The sequence below is a fragment of the Sesamum indicum genome, unplaced genomic scaffold (assembly GCF_000512975.1).
Source record: "Sesamum indicum cultivar Zhongzhi No. 13 unplaced genomic scaffold, S_indicum_v1.0 scaffold00337, whole genome shotgun sequence".
NCBI lineage: Eukaryota > Viridiplantae > Streptophyta > Magnoliopsida > Lamiales > Pedaliaceae > Sesamum > Sesamum indicum.
The window spans coordinates 6816-32233 of NW_011628230.1; the positions used below are offsets into that span (position 1 = coordinate 6816).

The following is a 25418-nucleotide window of genomic DNA, read 5'->3' on the forward strand; positions in this document are numbered from 1 at the left end:
CTGCATATATGGGTATTTTTATTGAATTGCAAATTATTGAACCTTTGTATTTTTCATGTTTTCAGTAGAAAATATGTGTTGTTAATTCCGTATTGATTTTCATATGAAATAAATATGTATGTGATTGTTTAATGATATTGTATTTTATATTAAATTACGATGTTAAATAAATATATCTATAGTAAAATTACGTATAAATAAATATATATTTTTTAACTACTATTTTAAAAATAAAACACAAACAGTCGAATGGGAAATATATATATATTTACATAAACACACACACATATACATATATATATATATATATAAATTTGTCAAGGAAATTCTCATGAATGCTCTCGTATTCAAATACTAAAAGTGTCCTTAAATTATATATAGCCTCGTACTATACTTATATGCATTGATTCTTGGAGCTCCGTGGTTGAAGATGCTTCCCAGAAAGACTGTGGTTTCTTGGGTTCTTGCGGTTTGTTGTCTCGGGCTTCTGAGATTATCTGAGTCGCAGGTGCCACAAGAAGAAGGTAAGAAACTGATTTGCTGCTCTTCTTTGTTTAATTTTCTTTTCTATGAGTTTGTATCTTGTGGGCTGCCCCCCTGAAACAAGATTAATTAAGAAAAAAAATTTGGGATAAGCATTACCTGGAAGCGAGATTGAGTGGAAGACTGGTTTTCTTGATGAAAAAAACTGACAAGAACTACCAAGAAGCAAGATTAAACTTGTTTTCTTGGTTAGAAAGAACATGCAAGAGTTAATCAAGAACCACGATCGAATGAAAGCTTGGTTTTCTTGATGAAAATACTGACAAAAAATTGCGAAGAACTTGTTTTCTCGATTCAAGAAACAGAAGATTGAACGAAAGACTTGTTTCCTTGATATAATAACTAGATAAAAATTAACCAAGAAGCAAGACTGAGTGAAGAGAAATTAAAGCGTCAGAGTGATGATATCTTGAAAATCTCTTTTTTAGTCTTTGCAGTAATTAAAGAGATCAAGAAACTAATAGATAGTGAATTTCTCTGTAGTGGATGCTCTCCAAGAAATTGTCACTGATATGGGTGCAACATACTGGAGATTCGATGCCGACTTATGTGAAGTTGAGAAGATTGGGATTTCGCCGGTGGCTCCAAGTGGCTCCGAGGGTTATGTTGAATGTAATTGCAACTATAACAACAACACTGTCTGCCATGTTACAAAAATGTATGGTTCCAATTTCTTATCTCTTACTACTGCTCAGTCAGTGTTTTATTCATTGTTCTTATTTAATAGATTTCCAACTATAAATGAGATCTCCATATGGACCTCATACAATCTAAAATGATTCATCCTCTCATGAGTTGTGCAACATCTCCAGCTTATATCAGTATGTCTTCTTCAAATTGTTCTATCTTGAATAGATTTTGTTGAACTTCCCGGAGATGGTCATATATACAGTCCTTCATCAAGTCTGGAAAAGCGAACAACATCCGAGAAATATTTGGGGCCTTTCTTATTTCTAAAAGGAAAAAACCATGTTCACTTTAATGGACTTCATTCTCAGCAGTGAATGAAGGCTTCATTAGGTATTTGATGAGAAATGGATATTGTTTTTCTAATCTATTTCATGTGGAGTTCATAGTATTTTGTGTAAGGCCTCTTTTATAACACCATTTCCCTAGTTATGGCAAAGAGATACAAAGTAACTCATGAGATTTTTTCGGGGCAGTTGACAAGGCTCTTCATAATTTGAGTTCATATTCCATTTATTGCAGTGTCATTAAGAGTTATAACCTTCCTGGAAGTCTTCCACCTGGTATCGTGAAGCTTCCGTACCTCAGGGACATGTAAGTTTCCACTTTAGTGATCTCAAAATTTAGTGATTTATGCTGACTTTCATATTTAAAGCATGTGATCCAAAAGTTTCCACTCTAGTGATCTCACAATTTAGTGATTTATGCTGACTTTCATATTTAAAGCATGTGATCCAACATAATTTATGAAATTTTTTCTTTTCAGTGATTTTGCCTACAACCTTCTAAGAGGTACAATTCCAAAAGAATGGGCTTCGATGCAGTTGAATTTTATGTATGATCTATATTGCACTTGTGCCATGGCTCTAATACATTGTTGACTCATGGATCATTAACAATGCTGCTAAATTTTTATGCAGCTCTGTCCTTGTTAACCGTTTATCAGGGGAAATACCGAAGGAATTGGGAAACATTACAAGCCTTACATACCTGTATGTGATCAGTTAATCTTCCCTTTTGTATGGTGATTAAATGGGAATGTCAAGAATAGTGCCATAATGAATCATACTAGAAGCCGCAACCCCCCCCCCCCCCCCAACCGCTTTAAAAAGCAGGGCCACCCCAACTCGTTTGAAAAGCATGGCCAAGTATTGAACACATAAGAAAAAGGGCAAAAAATTTGAGAAGCAACCCATAGATTTATGGTTTACCTCTAGTGAAATGCTGTTGGCTATCTTATAGAGGTTCCATGTTTTTTCCTATGTTTTCACATGTTTATTTATATATAACAACTAACTTTTTTCTGCACTGTTATGATATATGATCAGGAACCTCGAGGGGAACCAACTTTCAGGTGCTGTTCATGCTGACATTGGGAGGTTGATAAATTTAAAGACTTTGTAAGATCTCATATCGCAGACTGGGTTATATAGTTTACCTTCTAGAAATATGATACTTGAAACCACAACTGACAATTTCATTTTGCTACATTGTTCATTGAATTACAGGATCCTGTCCTCCAACCAACTAACAGGGCAATTGCCTTCTTCATTTGCAGATCTAATAAACTTAAGTGACTTGTAAGCACAAATATAATATTCTTCAACTAAATGTTTTGAAATTCTGTGGTGTATTCAATGGTTTTCCTTTTGTACTACAGTAGGATAAATGATAACAACTTAAGTGGACGAATACCTGACTTTATTCAGAACTGGAAACAGCTCACTAAATTGTAAGATCTCCATGTACCCTAAACTGCAGAGTTTCTATAGATAATATCACTTAGTATTCTCCATCTAACACTGGTTATATGATGTTCATGAAGAGAAATGTTTGCAAGTGGACTGGAGGGCCCCATTCCCTTAAACATATCTCTTTTGAATATGTTAACTGACTTGTGAGTTACAACATTCATAAGTATTGCCCTTACCTTTTTACCCTTCTTCAGTATTTCTGTAGCAGTTCATCTAAGGATATTGTGATGGATTTCTACATACAGGAGAATTAGTGACCTAAAAGGGCCGGCCCAAGAATTTCCAGTTCTACGGAGCACTCCAGGCCTTGTAACGTTGTATGCTGATAGCACTGCATGTTGCACTATGCTTCCTTGTTATCCCCATTGTTTATAAGCTACTAAAATGATTCATTCTTTTCTTGGATAGGATATTAAGAAACTGTAAAATTACTGGAGAAATCCCTGCATATGTTTGGAGACTTCGACTTCTGCAAATATTGTGAGTAACCTGACTATCACTCAGAATACATATAAAGATTCATAAGTGTTTGGTTGGACGGTTGTTTATTGGTTGAACGATGTACAGCTTTTCATTCTTTGATCATTTTCATCAAATTTTAAGACAAATGACATTAAACTGCAATATTCTTGCCTGGCCAAAATTATTTCAATGTAGATTTTTATGATATTAGAAGCAAGCATGTTTGTGATATTCCTTGCGCCTGAATGGACATCTTTTGCTTAACCATGTTGTGTTAGCAATTTTTTTCTTAAGTTTTATAACATATGTGTATGTACAATAAACTGTGTAACACTTGAAGCATTCAAGAGTCAGATCATATTGGCTAGAAGAAGCAGCAGCTAGTCATTATCATTGCATTGGCTCCAAGTCTGAATTGAAAGAAAAAGTCATACTTCAAATTCTAGTTTTTATTATTCTATTTCTAATATGTCTCTAAATTAATGAGCTAACATCAGCAATGATTGAAACTCAGTTGATGGTGAGAGAGGAGGTTATCGTCTTGGGGATTTCTAGAAACTTTTTGCCCTTGTAACTTTCTGCTATGGGTACCTTTGGAAGTTTACATGTTATCGTATCAACTCTTGCTTGATTCAGAATTCGGTTGGAGAGCTCATCCAAGGGTCTTTGGTCATATCATGTTGCCTTACTAGTGGGCCTTGACTGCATGTCGTGTTCATATTACTCGTTATACTTTCTCTTAAATAAAAATCAATGTCTATTTAAGTATCTATGATATGTGGCTTTCTGCTTGTTGAATATATTATGTGTTCATGATATTGACAGGGATGTCAGTTTCAATCGGTTAGTGGGGAAGATTCCAAATCATATCGCAAGAAATCTGAAACTTGTGTGAGTGTAAATTTCAATATTTTCACTTCATTACGTTTGGTTCAGTTGCAAATAATGTTACTGAATATGAGAATTTTATGACAAATTAAACTTATCTTCTCTTACTTTCCCCTTTACTCCCACCCTTCACATAGTTCTTTTTTTTAGATATTTGGAGCTTCTTCTAAGCTTCTTCCTGCCTGCATTTTCTAAGCTTGTGTATCATTCTTACTTCATGGTATTTGTGTAAGCAGGTTTGTGACTGGGAACATGTTGAATGTATACATACCTGATACACTCTTGAAGTATGGAAGCAATATGTATGTTTTATATCCATAATACTCGCTGGATAGTTCATTTTCACCTTGTATGCAACTCAGGCTTTCTTTCCTTCTTCGGGCTTTTTATTTTGGAGAGAGGGGGTTGTGACAGGGTGAGGAGGGAGAAGGCGGATTGTGGTGATGCTATTTCATGAAATTCACTTTTATGCTCAACAACTCACCTCCATTGTTTCAAAAAGCTCAAATTCAAACTCGATTTCCTACCACAAAGTTGAAATTAAGTTCTTTGGAATATCTCAATTACTTCTAAAAGCTAATGTTTCTTGTGAGACATTCGAAACATAAGATGGAAGGATACTGACATCAGCACTGCTTGTTAAAATAATACTGTGGCCTCACCACAAAAGTATGTGGTCAATTCTTTTTGTGCATGAATGGCCAATGGGAAAACTCTTCAAAGAACTTTAACGATTGCTATCTTCAAAAGTTGTAGGATGCTCTTATAGCATTCTTATTATTTAAATAATCCAGATAATAACATCTTTCTTTTGCTGATACTGCAGTGATCTTTCCTACAACAATTTTACTTTGCAAGAGCCAGACGAACATGCTTGTCAACCAAACATGTCAGGAAAACCACTAAATTTTACCCATTACGACTAACTTTGACTCTTGTGACATTAATCTTTTGCTTTATTTTCCTTGTGGCAGGAATCGTGATGTCAACTTGTTTGAAGGCTCATCTACATCAAATGGATTGTAAGATTCCCTTTCTTCTTTCTGCTTTTAGTAGAATACTGATATGGCCAATAGAGAATAGAGCAAAGCAGTGATATAGCCAAGTACATCTCTCATGCTAACTGTTCTTTCCCTTAATGTTAAACAGACAACGAATCCTTCCTTGTGCTAGGGATGTAGTTTGCCCTAAATGTAAGTACGCTATCCTTTTTTCCCCCTTTTGAAAACTTTTATACAAGTACTTTTCTGAAGTAATATGTCTCTTTAACTCCACAAAAGATGAATTCTGTTTGTACTTAATCAAACTGGAATATGTAAAGATAAAAATAGAAGTACAGTGGACTTTGAATTTTACATGTTACTAAAACCATAAAGCCCACTCCACCTGAATAAATCTTTGGCTTTGTGTCTGCACTAAGAACTTGAAGGACTTCATATTTCTTTTTCACTTACAGATTCATGCTACAAATCTCCTCCTTCAAATCATAACAGTCTACTTTTGGTTTTCAGCAGACACTTGGGAACTTCTTGGACAGTTCTACTTTAGGAACTCCTATCTATACTTAAGGCCAGACTCTTGCTGCACTTAAAATTTGTAACAAAACCCCCTAGAGTGATATGCCTAAGCAAAATGAGTACTCTTTGGGGCTCCTTAGCATTTTCATATTTAAGTTGATTCTAAGGTTATATAGTCTTCCGATAACTAGTTTTGTGCAGACTTTAAGAGCTTGAATTTGTAATCAAGAATATTATGTTTGCCTCTAGCAGATAAATGTTCTCTGCAGGTTAATTGCGATGAGGATGATTTGACTATTAAAGAAAGGAATAGAAGAGTTATATATGAAGGAGATTCTGGAGGTGATTCTGCAGCATATTTAAGTGGTAACTACTGGGGCTTTACTAGCACTGGTGACTTCTTAGATGAACGTAATTACCAGAATTCACGTTCTATCAATTACACCGACTTCAGATCTCTGCGACTTGTACAGTCCAGCACGCCTTAGCCCTCTTTCACTTTCATATTTTTCTCTCTACATCATTGTTTTATCTTCTAATTAAAATTTATTCTATAGTGTCAGACTTGATTTTGTCATAATTTGAGTACATATAAAGTATGCCTCAAGGTTCAGTTTGAAATTTGTCGTATTATGTGTTAAAATCCATCTCAAACATTGGAGTGATCCCCATGTATGCCAAAGTTTCAAAAGAAATATTTTGCTTGAGAGCATGCGCATATGTAGTTTGGGGTCTTGTCTTCTTTATCTTTGATAATGTATATTCTCGGTGATCTCTTGGTTGCATGCTTTTCTGGTTTATGCAGCTTACGTGTGACATAATACCATCAACCTGGCTATAACCTACTGGTCTTGTTCGATAGAGGATTATTTTGTTTATCTATCTTTTTCTGCAGATTTTAGAGTTTGTTCGGATGGCAACAAGAAGAATGTAACTGCTTATATAATAGCTGCAGTTTTGGCAGTGTGTGTCGTTCTCTTAGTATTGGGCATACTCTGGTGGAAAGGTTACTTAAAAGGCAGAAAAAGAGTTGGAAAAGGTATGCCACAATTTTATGCCAACAAATGCATGTATTCGAAGAAAAATTTCTACAAGACAATTTTATCGAAACAACTTCGTGTCCAATCACAGCCTATATCTCTCAAATGTGAACAGGGGTGCAACTAACGGTTCATTTTATGCTTTTCGTGGACAAATTTTGAAGGTCTAGAATTGCAGACAGTTGCTTTTACTCTCAAACAAATTAGAGCTGCTACCAACAACTTTGATGCTGCAAACAAGATTGGAGAAGGTGGTTTTGGCCCCGTGCACAAGGTGCTGTTTCTGCTGAAAGATTGTTTATTCTATGCTGTTTATCGATTCCTGTCTTCTAATGCACGAAACTGTTGCAGGGTCTACTACCCGACGGTACCATAATTGCTGTAAAGCAGCTCTCCTCTAGCTCAAGACAAGGGATCCAAGAGTTTTTAAATGAGATTGGCTTGACCTCTTGCTTACAACACCCAAATCTTGTGAAGCTCTATGGATGCTGCATGGAAGGAGATCAATTGGTTATGGTATATGAGTATATGGAGAACAACAGCCTCGCCCATGTTTTGTTTGGTAAAATTTTGGCTTATTCTATAAATCTCTGTTGTCATATTATTTTCCTGCTGTATTTACTCAATGACGACATCTGGCTACTAGATCGTTCTTCAGATTCAAACAAAAGCCAATTGATGCTAGACTGGCCCACGAGGTTCCAGATTTGTATTGGAATTGCAAGAGGATTAGCTTTTCTCCATGAGGAATCAACATTGAAAATTGTTCATCGGGACATTAAGGCGACTAATGTGCTGCTAGATAAAGATCTTAATCCTAAAATATCAGATTTTGGATTGGCTAGGCTTAATGAAGATGAAAAGACACATATTAGCACGAGAGTTGCTGGAACAATGTGAGTTTCATCTCGTATGTTAAGATATTGGTCAGTTCAATCAATCCACCTTAATCCTTTCATCTTTGTTGCAGAGGATATATGGCGCCTGAATATGCACTATGGGGGTATCTGACTGAGAAAGCAGATGTTTACAGCTTCGGAGTCGTGCTTCTGGAAATTGTTAGTGGCAAAAGGAACAACAATTATATGCCAAGTGATAATTTCACTTGTCTTCTGGATTGGGTAATAAAGCATTCTTCTTCACCTCTTACTTTTGTTGTACTTTGGTGATCATGTCAAGCTTCTTGCAAACCATGAAGTTACAATATAAAACTATGATATCGCAGGCTAATCAGTTGCAAGAAAGTAAAAAGATGGATGAACTTGTTGATGAGAGGTTGGGTTCTCGGGCCGACACAGAGGAAATAGATAGGGTGGTGAAAGTAGCACTTGTGTGCACAAATGCAACTCCATCCGTCAGGCCTACAATGTCTGAGGCAGTGCAAATGCTTGAAGGGAAAATGGCTGTGGGAAGTCCATATAACAAGGATGTGAGGTAAAGCCGTTAAAGACGAGGTGAAACCAAAGCGCTAATTGGAGCCAGTCGCAGAATTCAACAACGATACGAACGGATGCAGGTTATTCTTCATCAACCTCTGGGTTTAATGAAATCAGTAGAGATTCTATATCATATTGATGAGTGGAGATGCTATTCTAGCTGGAAGTAATGCAACTATGTATTTTATTTTTGAATGATGGAATTTCCACCTACTGTAAATTTGAAATTTGATTTTTACACTGGAGAGGGATTTATATTGTAGAAAAGATCACTGTTGTCCTTCTAGATAACCTTAATGGTTTCTCTTTGCCTGGAAGCCAGCACTGTTTTAGCACAGAATGGCCATCTCCCTGAGGAGGAAAGTAGGTTCTCTTTGCTTTGGTCCCTTTTTATCATTTTTGCGGTAATAGGAGACAATGTGCTCATTTTCAATATCGACACTAATTTGCTATTCACCCTTTACAAAATAAATATACTTGTCTTATTTCTAAACCAGGTCTGTCAGCAACCTGTTGTGAAATTCAACATATTAATACACGATTACTTGACTTAATAGAATTTAGTTACTAACCCGATAGGAAATATAAAAATAAATATGGAACGACTTACGAGAACCAATTCGGAAGGCGTCACCTTCGGGGATGACTCACGAGTTGAGGGAGCATGACCCAAAACATGCCTTTAGAGTACAGGGCTCTACACCTGTAGCGTAATGGGATCGTCAGGGAACGTGGATGTCCACGTGTATGGCGACTTGCTTTTTAGAAACATCATCATTTATTTATCAATTTAATTTTAATAGAATAGCAAGTTTGCTTTGTTTTTTATTTATAAATTTATATTAACTAGCCGCCGTCTGCCTGATCTTCATTACTTTTAGCACGTGCAAGTACACAGGGTAAAAATATATTTATTATTTTAAAAAATTGTTAGAATTTTATGTTGACTTTTCAAGAAAGAAGCAACCATGTATTATTGACAGGGGACCCAAAAATATATAAAGTATAATAATTATTCAATGATAAGACTAGTTGTTTTGTTGAATTTTCTACATATATATGTGTATTTTTATATGAATTTAATGATTATTAAATTGCACGCTATAGTGGATATTTATTTTAATTTATGTTAGTAATCTATAGTTTGATAACTATGAAAAACATATTGAACTATTACTAATATTTTAATACAGTGATGTAGTCATTATTTTAAAAAACATTTAACCTTTGTATTTTTAGGGCCTATCCGTTTATGTTTTCTGTTAAAAAATGTGTATTAATTTTTATGTGGAAAAAATATGTTGAAATTATTTAATAAAATTATTTTTATATTGAATTGTGATATCAGATTAATATATTTTTAGTAAAATGGATATGAATAAATATATTTTTAATTTAATTACTATTTTAAAAATTAAAAATTAAAAATAATATTATTTTTACATGTGATGTTGTTTATATTAAAAGTAATAGAAAATAAAATAAGCGTTGTAATAAAAGATGTAATCCGAGATAAATAGGGTCCGGACAACAAAGTAAAAAACAATAAGCTAAATTTCATTTTACTTCCTTTGTTTTATTACATTAGAAAAAAAACTCAATTGTGTGTTAGAAATAGGCAAAAAAACCCTCATGTTTTCAAAATCCCAGTAAAAAAAATCTCACTCTATTATAAATTGACGGAAAGTGGCGTCGATACATGGGGAGTGCACTTGATTATCGATTTTAGCCATTTTGGTTAATATTTTACTTTATTTTGGACTAAAGTACCCCTTATATGAATATATAAGAGAGTAAGACATTTTTAACTTATTTTCTGTATATTTTTTACTTGTTTTTAACTTGTCTTGAGTATTTTTTTTATTTTTATCTCTCTAAATAATTAAAATTTTATTTTAAATATATTTATTTAAAAATATTATATAAAATTTTAATATTTAATAATTTCAATTTAAAATTAAATTAAATATCCTAACAAATGTCGATATTAATGAAATATAAAAATTATACATTATCAACTAATTTAATTATTAAATAATTAAAAATTATTAAATAAATTATATTTAAATTTATTATAGTATAAAAATTATACATTATTACTTTTTATTTCAAAATTTTTTTAGAAATACAGAAAGATAAAATATATTTTCTTATACATACATTTTTATTTCATAATTACATTATAAAAAATAATAAACTAATTTTAATTTAAATTTAGATATTTACATGGATATAAATCTTAAATAACTATAGTGAATTATAATTTATAAATTAATTTAAATTATTATTTAAGTTACTCTTTTTATAACATTTAATTATTTATATATAATTAAAAATTATATACAAAGGCATAATAGTCAGATGATATAAAAATTTAATGCCATTATACTTTAAAATAAAAACAAAATAGCATATATTGAATTAGAAAACACAGAAAAATATTTTACCTAAAAATTATATACAAAGGCATAATAGTCAGATGATATAAAAATTTAATGCCATTATACTTTAAAATAAAAACAAAATAGCATATATTGAATTAGAAAACACAGAAAAATATTTTACCTATTTTTAAAATAAAAGAAATTTTTTTGTTGAGTTTTTAATTTTGTAATTTAGCCAAAACAATATTAGTACGGGCAACATAATTCAGTGACGCCTTTATATATTCAACAAAAAACAATGGACTTTTTATTCGGTCTCTGTCACTCATCCTGTCGTCTGCTTGCCCTTTCTCTCTCTACCCATTTGCCTTTTGGACTGATATATACATACATGTATATATATAATGTATCTTATGTATTATATAAAATTCTCATGGGAGTTCACATGAATGCTCTCGTAGTCAAATACTTTTAGTGTCTTAAATTATATATACCCTCGTACAGTACTTCTATGCATTGAATTCTTGGATCTCCATGGTTGAAGATGCTTCCCGGAAAGACTGCTGTTTCTTGGGTTCTTGCGGTTTGTTGTCTCGGGTTTCTGAGATTGTCTGAGTCGCAGGTGCCACAAGAAGAAGGTAAGAAACTGATTTGCTGCTCTTTCTTTGTTTAATTTTCTTTTCTATAAGTTTGTATCTTGTGGGCTGCTCGCCTGAAACAAGATTGATTAAGAAAAGAAATTGGGATAAGAATTATTAGGAAGCGAGATTGAGTGGAAGACTGGTTTATTGATGAAAAAAACTGACAAGAACTGCCAAGAAGCAAGATTAAACTTGTTTTCTTGGTTAGAGAGAACATGCAAGAATTAATCAAGAACCCAGGTCGAATGAAAATTTGGTTTTCTTGATGAAAATACTGACAGAGTCGCCGAGAACTTGTTTTTTTGATTCAAGAAACAGACAAGAAGTAACAGAGAAGCAAGATTGAGTGAAGAGAAATTAAAGCGTCAGAGTGATGATATCTTGAAGTTCTCTTTTTAAGTCTTTGCAGTGATTAAAGAGATCAAGAAACTAATAGATAGTGCATATTCTCTGTAGTGGATGCTCTCCAACAAATTGTCACTGATATGGGTGCAACATACTGGAGATTCGATGCCGACTTATGTGAAGTTGAGATGGTTGGGATTTCGCCGGCGGCTCCAAGTGGCTCAGAGGGTTATGTTGAATGTAATTGCAACTATAACAACAACACCGTCTGCCATGTTACAAAAATGTATGGTTCCAATTTCTTATCTCTTACTACTGCTCAGTCAGTGTTTTATTCGTTGTTCTTATTTAATGGATGTCCAACTATAAATGAGGTCTCCATATGGACCTCATACAATCAAAAATGACTCATCCTCTCATCAGTTGGGCAACATCTCCAGCTTATATCAGTATGTCTTCTTCAAATAGTTCTCTCTTGGAAAGATGGTCATGTATTCAGTCCTTCATCAAGTCTGGAAAAGCGAATAACATCCGAGAAAGATGTGGGGCCTTTCTTATTTCTAAAAGGAAAAAACCATGTTCACTTTAATGGACTTCATTTTCAGAAGTGAATGAAGGCTTCATTAGGCATTTGATGAGAAATGGATATTGTTTATCTGATCTATTTCATGTGGAGTTCATAGTATTTTGTGTAAGGCCTCTTTTTATATCACCATTTCCCTATTTATGGCAAAGAAATACAAAGGAAATCATGTGATTTTTCCGGGGCAGTTGACAAGGCTCTTCATGATTTGGGTTGACATTTCATTTATTGCAGTGTCATTAAGAGTTATAATCTTCCTGGAATTCTTCCACCTGGTATCGTGAAGCTTCCATACCTCCGAGACATGTAAGTTTCCACTTTAGTGATCTCAAAATTTAGTGATTTATGCTGACTTTCATATTTAAAGAATATGATCCAACATAACTTATGAGTTTTTTTGTTTTCAGTGATTTTGCCTACAACCTTCTACGAGGTACAATTCCAAAAGAATGGGCTTCGATGCAGTTGAATTTTATGTATGATTTATATTGCACTTTTGACATAGCTCTAATACATTGTTGTCTCATGGATCATTAACAATGCTGCTAAATTTTTATGCAGCTCTGTCCTTGTTAACCGTTTATCAGGGGAAATACCGAAGGAATTGGGAAACATTACAAGCCTTACATACCTGTATGTGATCAGTTAATCTTCCCTTTTGTACAGTGACAGGGATTTGGTAACTGAAGGTGGTGATTAAATGAGAATGTCAAGAATAGTGCCGTAATGATCTTATTGGAAACAGACCCCCACCCCATATCGTTTGAAAAGCATGGCCAAGTATTGAACACATAAGAAAAAGGGCAAAAATTTGAGAAGCAACCCAACTGGATTTATGGTTTACCTCTAGTGAAATGCTGTTGGCTATCTTATAGTGGTTCCATGTTTTTTCCTATGTTTCCACATGTTTATTTAAAGATAACAACTACTTTTTTCCGCACTTTTATGATATATGATCAGGAACCTCGAGGCAAACCAATTTTCAGGTGCTGTTCCTTCTGACATTGGGAGGTTGATAAATTTAAAAACTTTGTAAGATCTCATATCTGAGACTGGGCTATATAGTTTACTTTCTAGAAATATGATACTTAAAACCACAACTGACAATTTCATTTTGCTACATTGTTCATTGAATTACAGGATCCTGTCCTCCAACCAACTAACAGGGCAATTGCCTTCTTCATTTGCAGATCTAATAAACTTAAGTGACTTGTAAGCACAAATATAATATTCTTCAATTAAATTTTTTGAAATTCTGTGGCGTATTCAATGGTTTCCTTTTGTATTACAGTAGGATAAATGATAACAACTTAAGTGGACGAATACCTGACTTTATTCAGAACTGGAAACAGCTCACTAAATTGTAAGATCTCCGTGTACCCAAAACTGCAGAGTTTCTATAGACAATTTCTCTTAGTATTCTCGATCTAACATTGGTTATTTGATGTTCAATGAAGGGAAATGTTTGCGAGTGGACTGGAGGGGCCCATTCCCTTAAACATATCTCTTTTGAATATGTTAACTGACTTGTGAGTTACAATATTCATAAGTATTGCCCTTAACCTTTTTACCCTCCAGCATTCTGTAGCAGTTCATCTTAAGGATATTGTGATGGATTTCTACATACAGGAGAATCAGTGACCTAAAAGGGCCAGCCCAAGAATTTCCAGTTCTAAGGAGCACTCCGGGCCTTGTAACATTGTATGCTGATAGCTCTGCATATTGCACTATGCGTCCGTGTTATCCCCATTCTCTACAAGCTACTAAAATCATTCATTCTTTTCATGGATAGGATATTAAGAAACTGTAATATTACTGGAGAAATCCCTGCATATGTTTGGAGACTTCGAGTTCTGCAAATGTTGTGAGTAACCTGACTATCACTCAGAATACATATGAAGATTCTTAGGAGACGGTTGTTATTGGCTGAACGATGTACAACTTCTCATTCTTTGATCATTTTCATCAAATTTTAAGACAAATGACATTAAACTGCAACGTTCTTGCCTGGCCAAAATTAGTTCAATGTAGATATTTATGATATTAGAAGCTTGCATGTTTTTTGCACCTGAATTGATATCTTTTGCTTAACCATGTCATGGTAGCACATTTTTTCTTAACTTTTTCAAAATAAGTGTATGTACAATAAACTGTGTACCATACACTTGAAGCATTGAAGAATCAGATCATTAGAAAATATTGGCTAGAAGAAGCAGCAGCTAGTCATTATCTTTGCATTGGCTCCACGTCTGAATAGAAGTCATACTTTGAATTCTAGTTTTGATTATTCTATTTCTAATATATCTCTAAATTAACGAGCTAAGATCAGCAATGGTTCGAACTGAGTTGATGGTCAGAGAGGAGGTTATCCTCTTGGGGATTTCTAGAAACTTTTTGCCCTTGTAACTTTCTGCTATGGGTACCTTTGGAAGTTTACATGTTACCGTATCAACTCCTGCTTGATTCAGAATATGGTTGGAGAGCTATCTAAGGGTCTTTGGTCATATCATATCGCCTTACTAGTGGGCCTTGACTGCATGTCGTGTTCATATTACTCGTTATACTTTCTCTTAAAGAAAAATCAATGTCTATTTAAGTATCTATGGTAAGTGGCTTTCTGCTTGTTGAATATATTATGTTTTCATGATATTGACAGGGATGTCAGCTTCAATCGGTTAGTGGGGGAGATTCCAAATCATATCGCAAGAAATCTGAAACTTGTGTGAGTGTAAATTTCAATATTTTCACTTCATTAGGTTTAGTTCAGTTGCAAATAATCTTACTGAATATGAGAATTTTATGATGCTCAAACTTATCTTCTCTTACTTTCTCATTGATTCCCACCCTTCACTTCAGATACTTGGAGCTTCTTTTAAGCTTCTTCCTCCATGCATTTTCTCAGCTTGTGTGCCATTCTTACTTCATGGTATTTGTCTAAACAGGTTTGTGACTGGGAACATGTTGAATGGATACATACCTGATACACTCTTGAAGGATGGGAGCAATATGTATGTTTTATATCCATAATACTTGCGGGATAGTTCATTTTCACCTTGTATGCAACTCAGGCTTTCTTTCCTTCTTCGGGGTTTTTATTTTGGAGAGAGGGGGTTGTGGCAGGGTGAGGAGGGAGAAGGCAGATTGTGATGATGCTATTTAATGAAATTCACTTTTATGCTCAACATCTCACCTCCATTGTTTCAAAAAGCTCAAATTCAAACTCGATTTCCTACCATAAACTTGAAAGTAAGTTTTTTGAATATCTCAATTACTTCTAAAAGCTAATGTCTCTTGCGAGACATTCAAAACATAAGATGGAGGGATACTGACATCATCGCTGCTTGTTGAAATAATACTGTGGCCTCACCACAAAAGCATGTGGTCAATTCTTTTTGTGCATGAATGGCCAATGGGAAAACTCTTCAAAGAACTCTAACTATTGCTATCTTCAAAAGTTGTAGGATGCTCTTTATAGCATTTTATTATTTAAATAATCCAGATAATAATATCTTTCTTTTGTTGATACTGCAGTGATCTTTCCTACAACAATTTTACTTTGCGAGGGCCAGATGAACCTGCTTGTCAATCAAACATGTCAGAATAACCACTAAATTTTACCCATTATATCACTACTAACTTTGACTCTTGTGACATTAATTTTTTGCGTTATTTTCCCTGTAGCAGGAATCGTGATGTCAACTTGTTTAAAGGCTCATCTACATCGAATGCATTGTAAGATGCCCTTTTTTTCCTTACTGCTTTTAGAAGAATACTGATATGGCCAATAGAGAATAGAGCAAATTAGTGCTACACCCAAGTACATCTCTCATGCTAACTGTTTCTTACCCTTAATGTGAAACAGACAACGAATCCTTCCTTGTGCTAGGGATGTAGTCTGCCCTAAATGTAAGTATGCTATCCTTTTTCCCCCTTTTGAAAACTTAAATACAAGTTCTTTTCTGAAGTGATGTTTCTTTAACTCAACAAAAGATGAATTTGGATAGTACTTAATCAAACCTGAATAGGTAAAGATAAAGATAAAAGTACAGTGGAATTTGAATTTTACAAAATTTTACATGTTACTAAAAACATAAAGCCCACTCCACCTGAATAAATCTTTGGCTTTGTGTCTGCACTAAGAACTTGAAGGAAATGCTACCAATCTCCTCCTTCAAATGATAACAGTCTACTTTTGGTTTTCAGCAGACACTGGGAACTTCCTGGACTGTTCTACTTTAGGAACTCCTATCTACACTTAAGGCCAGACTCTTGCTGCACTTAAAATTTGTAACAAAACCCCCTAGAGTGATATACCTAAGCAAAATGAGAACTCTGTGGGGCTCCTTAGCATTTTCATAATTAAGTTGATTTTAAGGTTATATAGTCTTCCAATAACTCTATGTTGTGTGCAAGACTTTAAGAGCTTGAATTTGTAATCAAGAATATTGTGCTTGCCTCTGGCAGATAAATGTTCTCTGCATGTTAATTGTGGTGGGGATGATTTGACTATTAAAGAAAGCAATAGAAGAGTTATATATGAAGGAGATGCTGGAGGTGATTCTGCAGCATATTTAAGTGGTAACTACTGGGGCTTTACTAGTACTGGTGACTTCTTAGATGAGCCTAATTACCAGAATTCACGTTCTATCAGAATTACATCGACTTCAGATCTCTCCGACTTGTACAGTACAGCACGCCTTAGCCCTCTTTCACTTACATATTTCCATTATTGCCTGGAGAATGGGAATTACAATGTCAGCCTGCACTTTGCTGAAATTCTCTTCACAAATGACAGTACATATAACAGCCTTGGAAGGCGGACGTTTGATATACATATCCAGGTTGTTTCAATATGAATAGGACACAGCATATCAACAAGTGGCTTTGTTGCTTTTCTTCTGATCCTTTTGTGATATCAGGAGAAATTAGTTTTGGAAGGTTTTAACATTGAAGAAGAGGCCCGTGGAGCTCGCAAGCCTGTTGTTAGGTATTTTCATGTCACAGTGACAGATAGTTCATTGGAGATCCGCTTTTACTGGGCTGGTAGAGGGACTACACGGATCCCCAACAGAGGAGATTATGGTTCTCTTATATCAGCTATTTCAGTCAATCCAAGTGAGAGTTTCCATTTTTTTTTGTTTTTTTTTCTCTACATCATTGTTTTATCTTTTAATTCAAATTTATTCTATAATGTGAGACTTGATTTGGCATAATTTCAGTACATATAAAGTACGCCTCAAGGTTCAGTTTGAAATTTGTTGTATTATGTGTTAAAATCCATCTCAACTCATTGGAGGGATCGCCGTGTATGCCAAAGTTTCAAAAGAAATCTTTTGCTTGAGAGCGTGCGCTTATGCAGTTTGATGTCTTGCCTTCTTCACCTTTCATTATGTTTATTCTCGTGATCTCTTGGTTGCATGCTTTTCTGGTTTACTCAGCTTAAGTGTGACATAATACCATCAACCTGGCTATAACCCACTGGTCTTGTTCGATAAAGGATTATTTTGTTTGTCTATCTTTTTCTGCAGATTTTAGAGTTTGTTCGGATGGCAACAAGAAGAACGTAACTGCTTATATAATAGCTGCAGTTTTGGCAGTGTGTGTCGTTCTCTTAATACTGGGTATACTCTGGTGGAAAGGTTACTTAAAAGGCAGAAAAAGAGTTGGAAAAGGTATGCCACGATTTTATGTTAACAAATGCATGTATTAAAAGAAGAATTTCCATAAGAAAATTTTATGAAAACAATGTCTCATCCAATCACAGCCTGTCTCTCAAATGTGAACAGGGGTGCAACTAACGGTTCATTTTATGCTTTTCGTGGACAGATTTTGAAGGTCTAGAATTGCAGACAGTTGCTTTTACTCTCAAACAAATTAGAGCTGCTACCAACAACTTTGATGCTGCAAACAAGATTGGAGAAGGTGGCTTTGGCCCCGTGTACAAGGTGCTGTTTCTGCTGAAAGATTGTTTATTCTATGCAGTTTATTGGTTCCTCTCTTCTAATGCACGAAACTGTTGCAGGGTCTACTGCCCGATGGTACCATAATTGCTGTAAAGCAGCTCTCCTCTAGATCAAGACAAGGGAATCGAGAATTTTTAAATGAGATTGGCATGATCTCTTGCTTACAACACCCAAATCTTGTGAAGCTCTATGGATGCTGCATAGAAGGAGATCAATTGCTTGTGGTATACGAGTATATGGAGAACAACAGCCTCGCCCATGTTTTGTTTGGTAAAAGTTTTGGCTTATTCCATAAATCTCTGTTGTCATATTATTTTTCTGCTGTATTTACTCAATGATGACATCTGGCTACTAGATCGTTCTTCAGATTCAAACGAAAACCAATTGATGCTAGATTGGGCCACGAGGTTCCAGATATGTATTGGCATTGCAAGAGGATTAGCTTTTCTCCATGAGGAATCAAGATTGAAAATTGTTCATCGGGACATTAAGGCAACTAACGTGCTGCTAGATAAAGATCTTAATCCTAAAATATCAGATTTTGGATTGGCTAGGCTTAATGAAGATGAAAAGACTCATATTAGCACGAAAATTGCTGGAACAATGTGAGTTTCATCTCGTACATTAAGATATTGGTCAGTTCGATTAAATTCACCTTAATCCTTTTATCTTTATTGCAGAGGATATATGGCGCCTGAATATGCACTATGGGGGTATCTGACTGACAAAGCAGATGTTTACAGCTTCGGAGTTGTGCTTCTGGAAATTGTTAGTGGCAAAAGCAACAACAATTATATGCCAAGTCATAATTTCATTTGCCTTCTGGATTGGGTAATAAAGCATTCTTCACCTCTTACCTTTATCGTACTTTGATAATCATGTCAAGCTTCTCGCAAACTATGAAGTTACAACATAAAACTATGATATTGCAGGCTAATCACTTGCAAGAAAGTAAAAAGATCGATGAACTCGTTGATGAGAGGTTGGGTTCTCGTGCCGACACAGAGGAAATAGATAGGGTGGTGAAAGTAGCACTTCTGTGCACAAATGCAACTCCATCCGTCAGGCCTACAATGTCGGAGGTAGTGCAAATGCTTGAAGGGAAAATGGTAATTCCAGACATAATTACTGTGGGAAGTCCATATAATAATGATGTGAGGTTTAAAGCCGTCAAAGACTTCCACCAAGAGAGGCGAAACCAAAGCGCTAATTGGAGCCAGTCGCAGAATTCAACAACGATACGAACCGATGCAGGTTTTTCTTCATCAACCTCTGGGTTTAATGAAATCAGTAGAGATTCTATATCATATTGATGCTACTATGTATTTTATTTTTGAATGGTGGAATTTCCACCTACTGTAAATTTATAATTTGATTTTTACACTGGCGAGGGATTTATATTGTAGAAATGATGACTGTTGTCTTTCTTCTGTAATTGTTGTAGGAGAGAATTTGTGTTCTTGTACGAGTAATTTTCTCAGGAAAATATTTGCATTAAATTCACCTTAAGTGACGTGCACTTCGTTTTATTTTCTTAGATTTGCTGTATTTTAATGTATATACGCATTACATTTATAGTACTTTTAGAGGTAATTTTTAATTTGATGTAATTGCTAAAATTTGAGTGAGAAAAGGAGAATTATATTATTGTGGAGGACGTTTAAGTGTGTAATTCTTCTCTCATCTTCTTTTCTTTTTCTGAAAAAATTAAAGAATTTTCACACGCAAATTGTACTAAAATAATTTGAACAGGTGTGAAAAATAAAAATGGCAATTACCTGAACGCGTTTTTACTATATGGCACGGTAATTTCTTAATGCCGACATTTCCGGAATTTGCGAATTTGCGTGTGATGCAGCGGTATCATCAGTCTGGCTGAAGAGTAAAAGAAGTCTGAATCTGATTAATGCTGGTTGCCCTCTCTTATTTATTTTTGTGAATCCCTAATTTTACTATGTTTGAATGTTTGTGCAGAAATTTCTTTTGTTCAAGAACCAATAAATGGACACGAGAAGTCTACCAATATAGTCTTCCACAGACCCACCATAGAATTGTGTTTGCATGTTAGAATGATGAAGGGTACTACTGCAAAAGCATTTATGATTCTTAATTTGGTGCTGAATTTTAGTCCTTCTGGCATGTGAAAGGGATAAATAGTCAGAGAAAAGGACGTTGATTTCAGGCTGCTGTTCATAGTAAACCCTAACGCTCCTATCAATTGAATTCTGTTTCCTGGTTATGGTTATGTATGTCTTATTTTGATGTGTTAATCATAGGAGTAGAATATGAGGAAGTCAGTGGTGGTGGGAGAGTGAAAGTTATGTAAGGCTGGGCGACCAGTTCATGTGATAGAATTCAGATGTGGGCCCTTTTGGTTATTGTCAATTCCCCAAATTTTTTATCACTTCGTTTTCTTTCTATCTATGAACTTAATGATACTACTCATCATGACGTAAAGCTTATTGCACCAGTAAAAAAAAACAAAGAAAGCTTATTGCACCGGTGTTTAATATCTGTTCTTGTCTTTTCTTAATGTCTTTTGTTGACAGGGGGTTGAGGCAGAATTTTATGTCACTTTGAATTTTAATGCATTGTCTCTACATGTGATGGAGCTTCAAACATAAACAACACTCACCAAATACAGGATTACAAGCCAAGATACTAGAAATGTCGGAATGCCTGAGTCTCCAAATTTGTAACATAAGCATAGGCTACTCCAGAATTTGAACCCAGAAACCAGAGCTTCTAAAAGAATAGCAAATGCATTTCCTTGGTTAAGTGGTTTTATGTGTAAAAGTGAAATCATTCACCAGCGAAAAAAATAGGAAACCCGGCGGCCCGTTCCTCAAAACCAGGCTCTCGCTCAGGGAAGGAAAGGAAGGAGTTATTTTGTTAGAGGGGACAATGATGAGATGGTGTGATGACTGCACAGTTGGAGATACCATGGAGAAGAAACGACTGTAAACAAGAGAGAGAATTGTGAACAGTGACAATCTGTTCGTAACATTATAAAATAGTCTAAAACGACCTTAAAAAATAAAGCCAAACATTGGATCAGTTTCGGAGATTGGCCGAAAACGAATCCAAAAACAGTTATAAGTATCTTGCATTATTGGCATATAGGTCAAGGCCCTATGGCCCCTACCTAGTCCACGTCTCACTACTTGCCTAAAGTTATTAAATGAATGTCTCGTCCTTGGTCAGTGTCTGCGTGTGTGTGTATATATCATATTCAACATGCATCTTTCAGCCAAGGGAGTTTCAAATTAAAGGAAGATGCTAACAGTTTTTGAAATACGAAAATCCTTCACCTTCATAACCTTAATGGTTTCTCTTTGCCTGGAAGGCACTGTTTTAGCACAGAATGGCCATCTCCTTGAGGAAGAAAGTAGGTTCTCTTTGCTTATGTTTTAGTCCTTTTTTATCATTTTTGTTCATGAGATTGTTGCGGTAATGCATGAAACTTTTGAACTCTCATCCCAACGTGAGCCTAATGGCTGTTGAAATATATTTCTATATACACTTTTACTTGCTTTGAAACAATATCTCTCTCAACTAGCGTCAGTTCATCTTTTAATCTCAGCGACAAGTTTTATCTTGCAGAGAATGCTCTTCGTGAAGTAGCTGTTCAGTTGGGCAAAAAGGATTGGGACTTCAACCTAAATCCTTGTGATGGGAACTCAAACTGGACAACGCCAAAAAGGAATGACATGCCATGGTACAACAATTCTGTCATTTGTAATTGTTCTTATCCTGGTGAAGTATGTCATGTGGAAAAAATGTAAGTTTTCTTGCTCAAGGAAATTTTCGTTCAATTATTGTGGTATTAATCTAGAAGTAGTCCATACTTGCTTAAACTCTTTTTCAATCACAAATGCAAATTAAAGAGTGTGTGAGCAGCTGCTCTCTTGACTTTGAAGTAGCTATAGATGGACTCTTTGCTGTCTGATTTTGTAAAATCGGTTTGAATTGACAATCTTCAACTGGTTGTCCAGTATTTACCAATATAGCACCAAATTCTGTATTGAATATAAAAAATTCTCTTCATTGCGCCTCTACCTATCCCCTATGGTTCTTGGTGTATTGTGTAATGAGAAAACCTTTGTTTGCTTGACAACAGATTTCTTAAGGGACAGGATTTAGCAGGTGTCCTCCCACCCTCCCTGGCAAAGCTACCGTTCCTTAAGACAATGTATCAAGAAATTGACCTTCAGTTATTATATCTATGTAAAATAACTATATTTCTGACATATCTATTGGCTACAGCGACCTGACTCGCAACTACCTCAGTGGTACTATCCCACCGGAATGGGCATTGACCAAATTGAAGTACATGTGAGCTCCACCTGCAATTTAAATCTTATCCTACAATGTCCTATTCGTTGTTTTATCCATGAAGCTTCTGCAGGTCTGTCACGGTTAACCGTTTATCTGGGCCTCTACCGGAATATCTGGGAAACATTACGACGCTTGTATATATGTGAGTAGTTTCTTCTCAGTCTCTTTCTTCCTTTCTTGTGGCATGCACAAGGAAGCTTTTTAAAACGCAAGTGCTTAGTTTAATATTTGATTGATATAAAATACGAAATGCTCATCTAATTTTGAGAAGTACTCAATTTTCAGGTCCCTGGAGAACAACCTGTTTAACGGGATGGTTCCAGCTGAGCTTGGGAAATTGACCAAATTGGAGAACCTGTTAGATCTTCTTGACCATTTATGCTATTTGATTAACCGATAAAGTCTTAATTTACATCCTTATTAAAGTAATACCTTTCTCCTTTTTGGCTAATGCAGCATTCTGAGTGCTAATAATCTCACAGGTGAATTGCCAATGGAATTAAATAACCTCAAGAAGCTGACAGAACTGTAAGTATCTTAGAGAAGCTTTGGCATGAGAAAATGCAATAATTTTCTATTATTTGTTATTGTTAAACTAATACATAATTCTTTTGGAGCACGCAGTAGGCTTAGCAGCAACAACTTCATTGGAAAGATACCAAGTCTCTGGAGTTGGACAAACCTCCAAAAGTTGTAAGTCCTATCCACAAATATTTTCATAGTGCAAAATTTTGGCCTTTTTCCTTATTTATATTCATTACCGACAGAGAGCTGCAGGCCAGTGGTTTTGAAGGACCAATTCCTTCTAGCATCTCAGTCTTGAAGAACTTAAGTGAACTGTGAGTGATTTACCTTCTCAGATCACCCCCGAAATGTCTTCAAGAATCATTGAAAATAATCTTATTGTTTTTTACCACACCTTGTGGTCATGAATTATTGTTAGTATGATCTCTCTGCAGAAGGATCAGCGACTTGAATGGAGGAGCTTCACAGTTTCCACCGCTAAAGGACATGATAAAAATGAACAAGTTGTGAGTAAAAGTGTACATTCAAAACCATCAGTGTATTTTGATTGTTTCTTTTGTAACAATTTAACTGAAAAAGTTGTTCTAAGAATGCAGGATGTTAAGAAGCTGTAATATCTCGGGGAAAATTCCTAGTTACTTGGTGAAGATGTCAGCTTTGATGATTCTGTAACCCTTAATCCTACTTTCCTTTTCTCTTTCTTTATGTTCTAGATTATTCAATTCAATTTTGATTTTATTTTGAACACACTGCCGGTACTTAATGATCTCTGTTGTTTCGCGTTTTACAATTTTTAATATTGGATCTTCATGAGAACTTTGTACGGGAAGTTTTCACAGACCTTTTCTCCTCGAAGTTCTTTTCAGGATCTGGAAATCTCATTTATCTCTTCCCTTTCTCCACAAAAATACACCTTTGTCCAATATTTCTTGTGTCCCAGCATAAGGAGAAGAATTGTGTTGGCATGCAAATGTAGTCAAATTTGCTTGATCTGGTTTTAAAACTCATAATTGTTCTAAGTCTCAGACACAAAAGTTGGTTAGTTTGAGTTGGATGGCAGCGTTGACATTACAAAATACTTTCTTTTTGTATGATCCCTATTTAGGATTTCCTGCATGTTGTGTAAGACCAGGAATCACTTAGACTCTCAATCTGTTAAACAAACTCAAGAGACAAAAGAAATAGTCACTAACAAAATATTGCACAATGAGCACTATAATCTTGTCTAATGATCCGTGCTTCCATAATCTTTGTGCCCTTGTTTTCTTTCGTTCTGTTTTGCACATATCTCACTATCTTCTGTCTTGTTCGATAAATTCTCCTTTTCGTGTTCTTCTGAAGTTGATTATTAGATACACGTATTATTTACTGGCAGGGATCTGAGTTTCAACAAGTTGGAAGGAGAGATTCCAAATCTTGAAGCTCTGTCAGGGCTAGAGATCATGTATGTAACTAAACAGTATTCAGTTTATTCTCATGGTTCACAGGGTGCATTGGTCATTCATTCATTTATACAGAAAAGTAAGCATGGATATTGACTATGCATTTTTTTGTATGCAATCTGAATCCTGCTTTTGGCAAGCATGGATTAGTGTCCAGCTTGTCACTGAATCCACGCACTACCAATAAACTTTCACTTCGTTATAAGTTGCATACTGCAAAATTTTGTGAATTATCATGACTGCTTCATGTCTACCTCGCTAAATTTTTTGTTTTGAGCATGTTTGTTTCTGTCATAATGGTTAGGTATCTGACTGGTAACTTTCTCACTGGGCCAATTCCAGATTGGATCAAGAACAGAGATGCCAAATAGTATGCCAATTTTTTGCTTCTTGTAGCTTTCAATATGGCAAATGATCCTTATAATTTAATGGTTTCTTTTGCTCTGTTGGACATAATTATCCTTTTGTTATTCGCATATTTTTCTCTTTATTTTATCTTTATCAGACTTAGTATTCTTTTAGTAAAAACAATCTTGACACATTCAGAAGTGAACTGCTCTATTTTTGCAAATAAAGAAGTAAAATTAACCTAATCTGAATCTGGTTGGGTGCGTAATCAAACTCAAATCAGAAACTTTTGTAGTAAAATTGAAAATAACATGGAAGCATTATTAGGTTGGGTACTTAATGGATTATTAATTTTGGTGGAATTTAAATTACTGAAATGCTGCATTGGACCAACAATTAAAAGAAAAACAAATTTTAGTTCAGTAGCTTCAAGTACTTGAGATACAATCTAACAATTATTTCTTCATGCGCAGCCGAATTGATCTTTCTTACAATGACTTTCATGAGAGCTCTGTGCCATCA

General features: G+C 35.0%; 2 protein-coding genes across 2 annotated transcripts; both read left to right on the forward strand.

Moving 5' to 3' along the window:
* The first annotated feature begins 323 nt into the window (after positions 1–323).
* Positions 324–19780, forward strand: LOC105180117 (probable LRR receptor-like serine/threonine-protein kinase RFK1). The gene is made up of 48 exons (XM_020691552.1): positions 324–524; positions 1027–1201; positions 1753–1824; positions 1997–2065; positions 2151–2222; positions 2559–2630; positions 2739–2810; positions 2891–2962; positions 3056–3127; positions 3230–3301; positions 3393–3464; positions 4272–4337; positions 4571–4636; positions 5161–5223; positions 5309–5356; positions 5484–5527; positions 6104–6338; positions 6449–6459; positions 6666–6890; positions 7047–7165; positions 7243–7453; positions 7550–7787; positions 7862–8012; positions 8117–8326; positions 11232–11349; positions 11809–11983; positions 12515–12586; positions 12688–12756; positions 12842–12913; positions 13241–13312; positions 13421–13492; positions 13572–13643; positions 13738–13809; positions 13910–13981; positions 14073–14144; positions 14937–15002; positions 15223–15288; positions 15812–15874; positions 15962–16012; positions 16143–16186; positions 16745–17121; positions 17200–17395; positions 17809–17952; positions 18107–18225; positions 18303–18513; positions 18611–18848; positions 18924–19074; positions 19176–19780. Exons 1-48 carry the CDS (start codon positions 431–433, stop codon positions 19554–19556), a joined length of 5646 nt encoding a protein of 1881 aa, XP_020547211.1. The 5' UTR covers positions 324–430; the 3' UTR covers positions 19557–19780.
* Positions 19781–21567: 1787 nt separating this feature from the next.
* LOC105180118 (probable LRR receptor-like serine/threonine-protein kinase At1g07650) lies at positions 21568–24918 on the forward strand (the record flags this gene model as incomplete). Its single annotated transcript, XM_020691554.1, has 9 exons — positions 21568–21631; positions 21847–22024; positions 22510–22578; positions 22867–22938; positions 23038–23109; positions 23349–23420; positions 23541–23612; positions 24482–24550; positions 24853–24918. Coding segments are annotated over exons 1-9 (734 nt in total), but the record flags the coding sequence as incomplete, so codon positions are not given.
* Positions 24919–25418: the final 500 nt, after the last annotated feature.

Excerpts from the sequence above, each read along its gene's own strand:
- LOC105180117 (XM_020691552.1), top strand. The coding sequence starts at position 431 with ATGCTTCCCAGAAAGACTGTGGTTTCTTGGGTTCTTGCGGTTTGTTGT. Across the intron at positions 3,302-3,392 it reads ACTCCAGGCCTTGTAACGTT|GATATTAAGAAACTGTAAAA; the intron begins GTATGCTGATAG and ends TTTCTTGGATAG. Across the intron at positions 12,757-12,841 it reads TCGATGCAGTTGAATTTTAT|CTCTGTCCTTGTTAACCGTT; the intron begins GTATGATTTATA and ends ATTTTTATGCAG.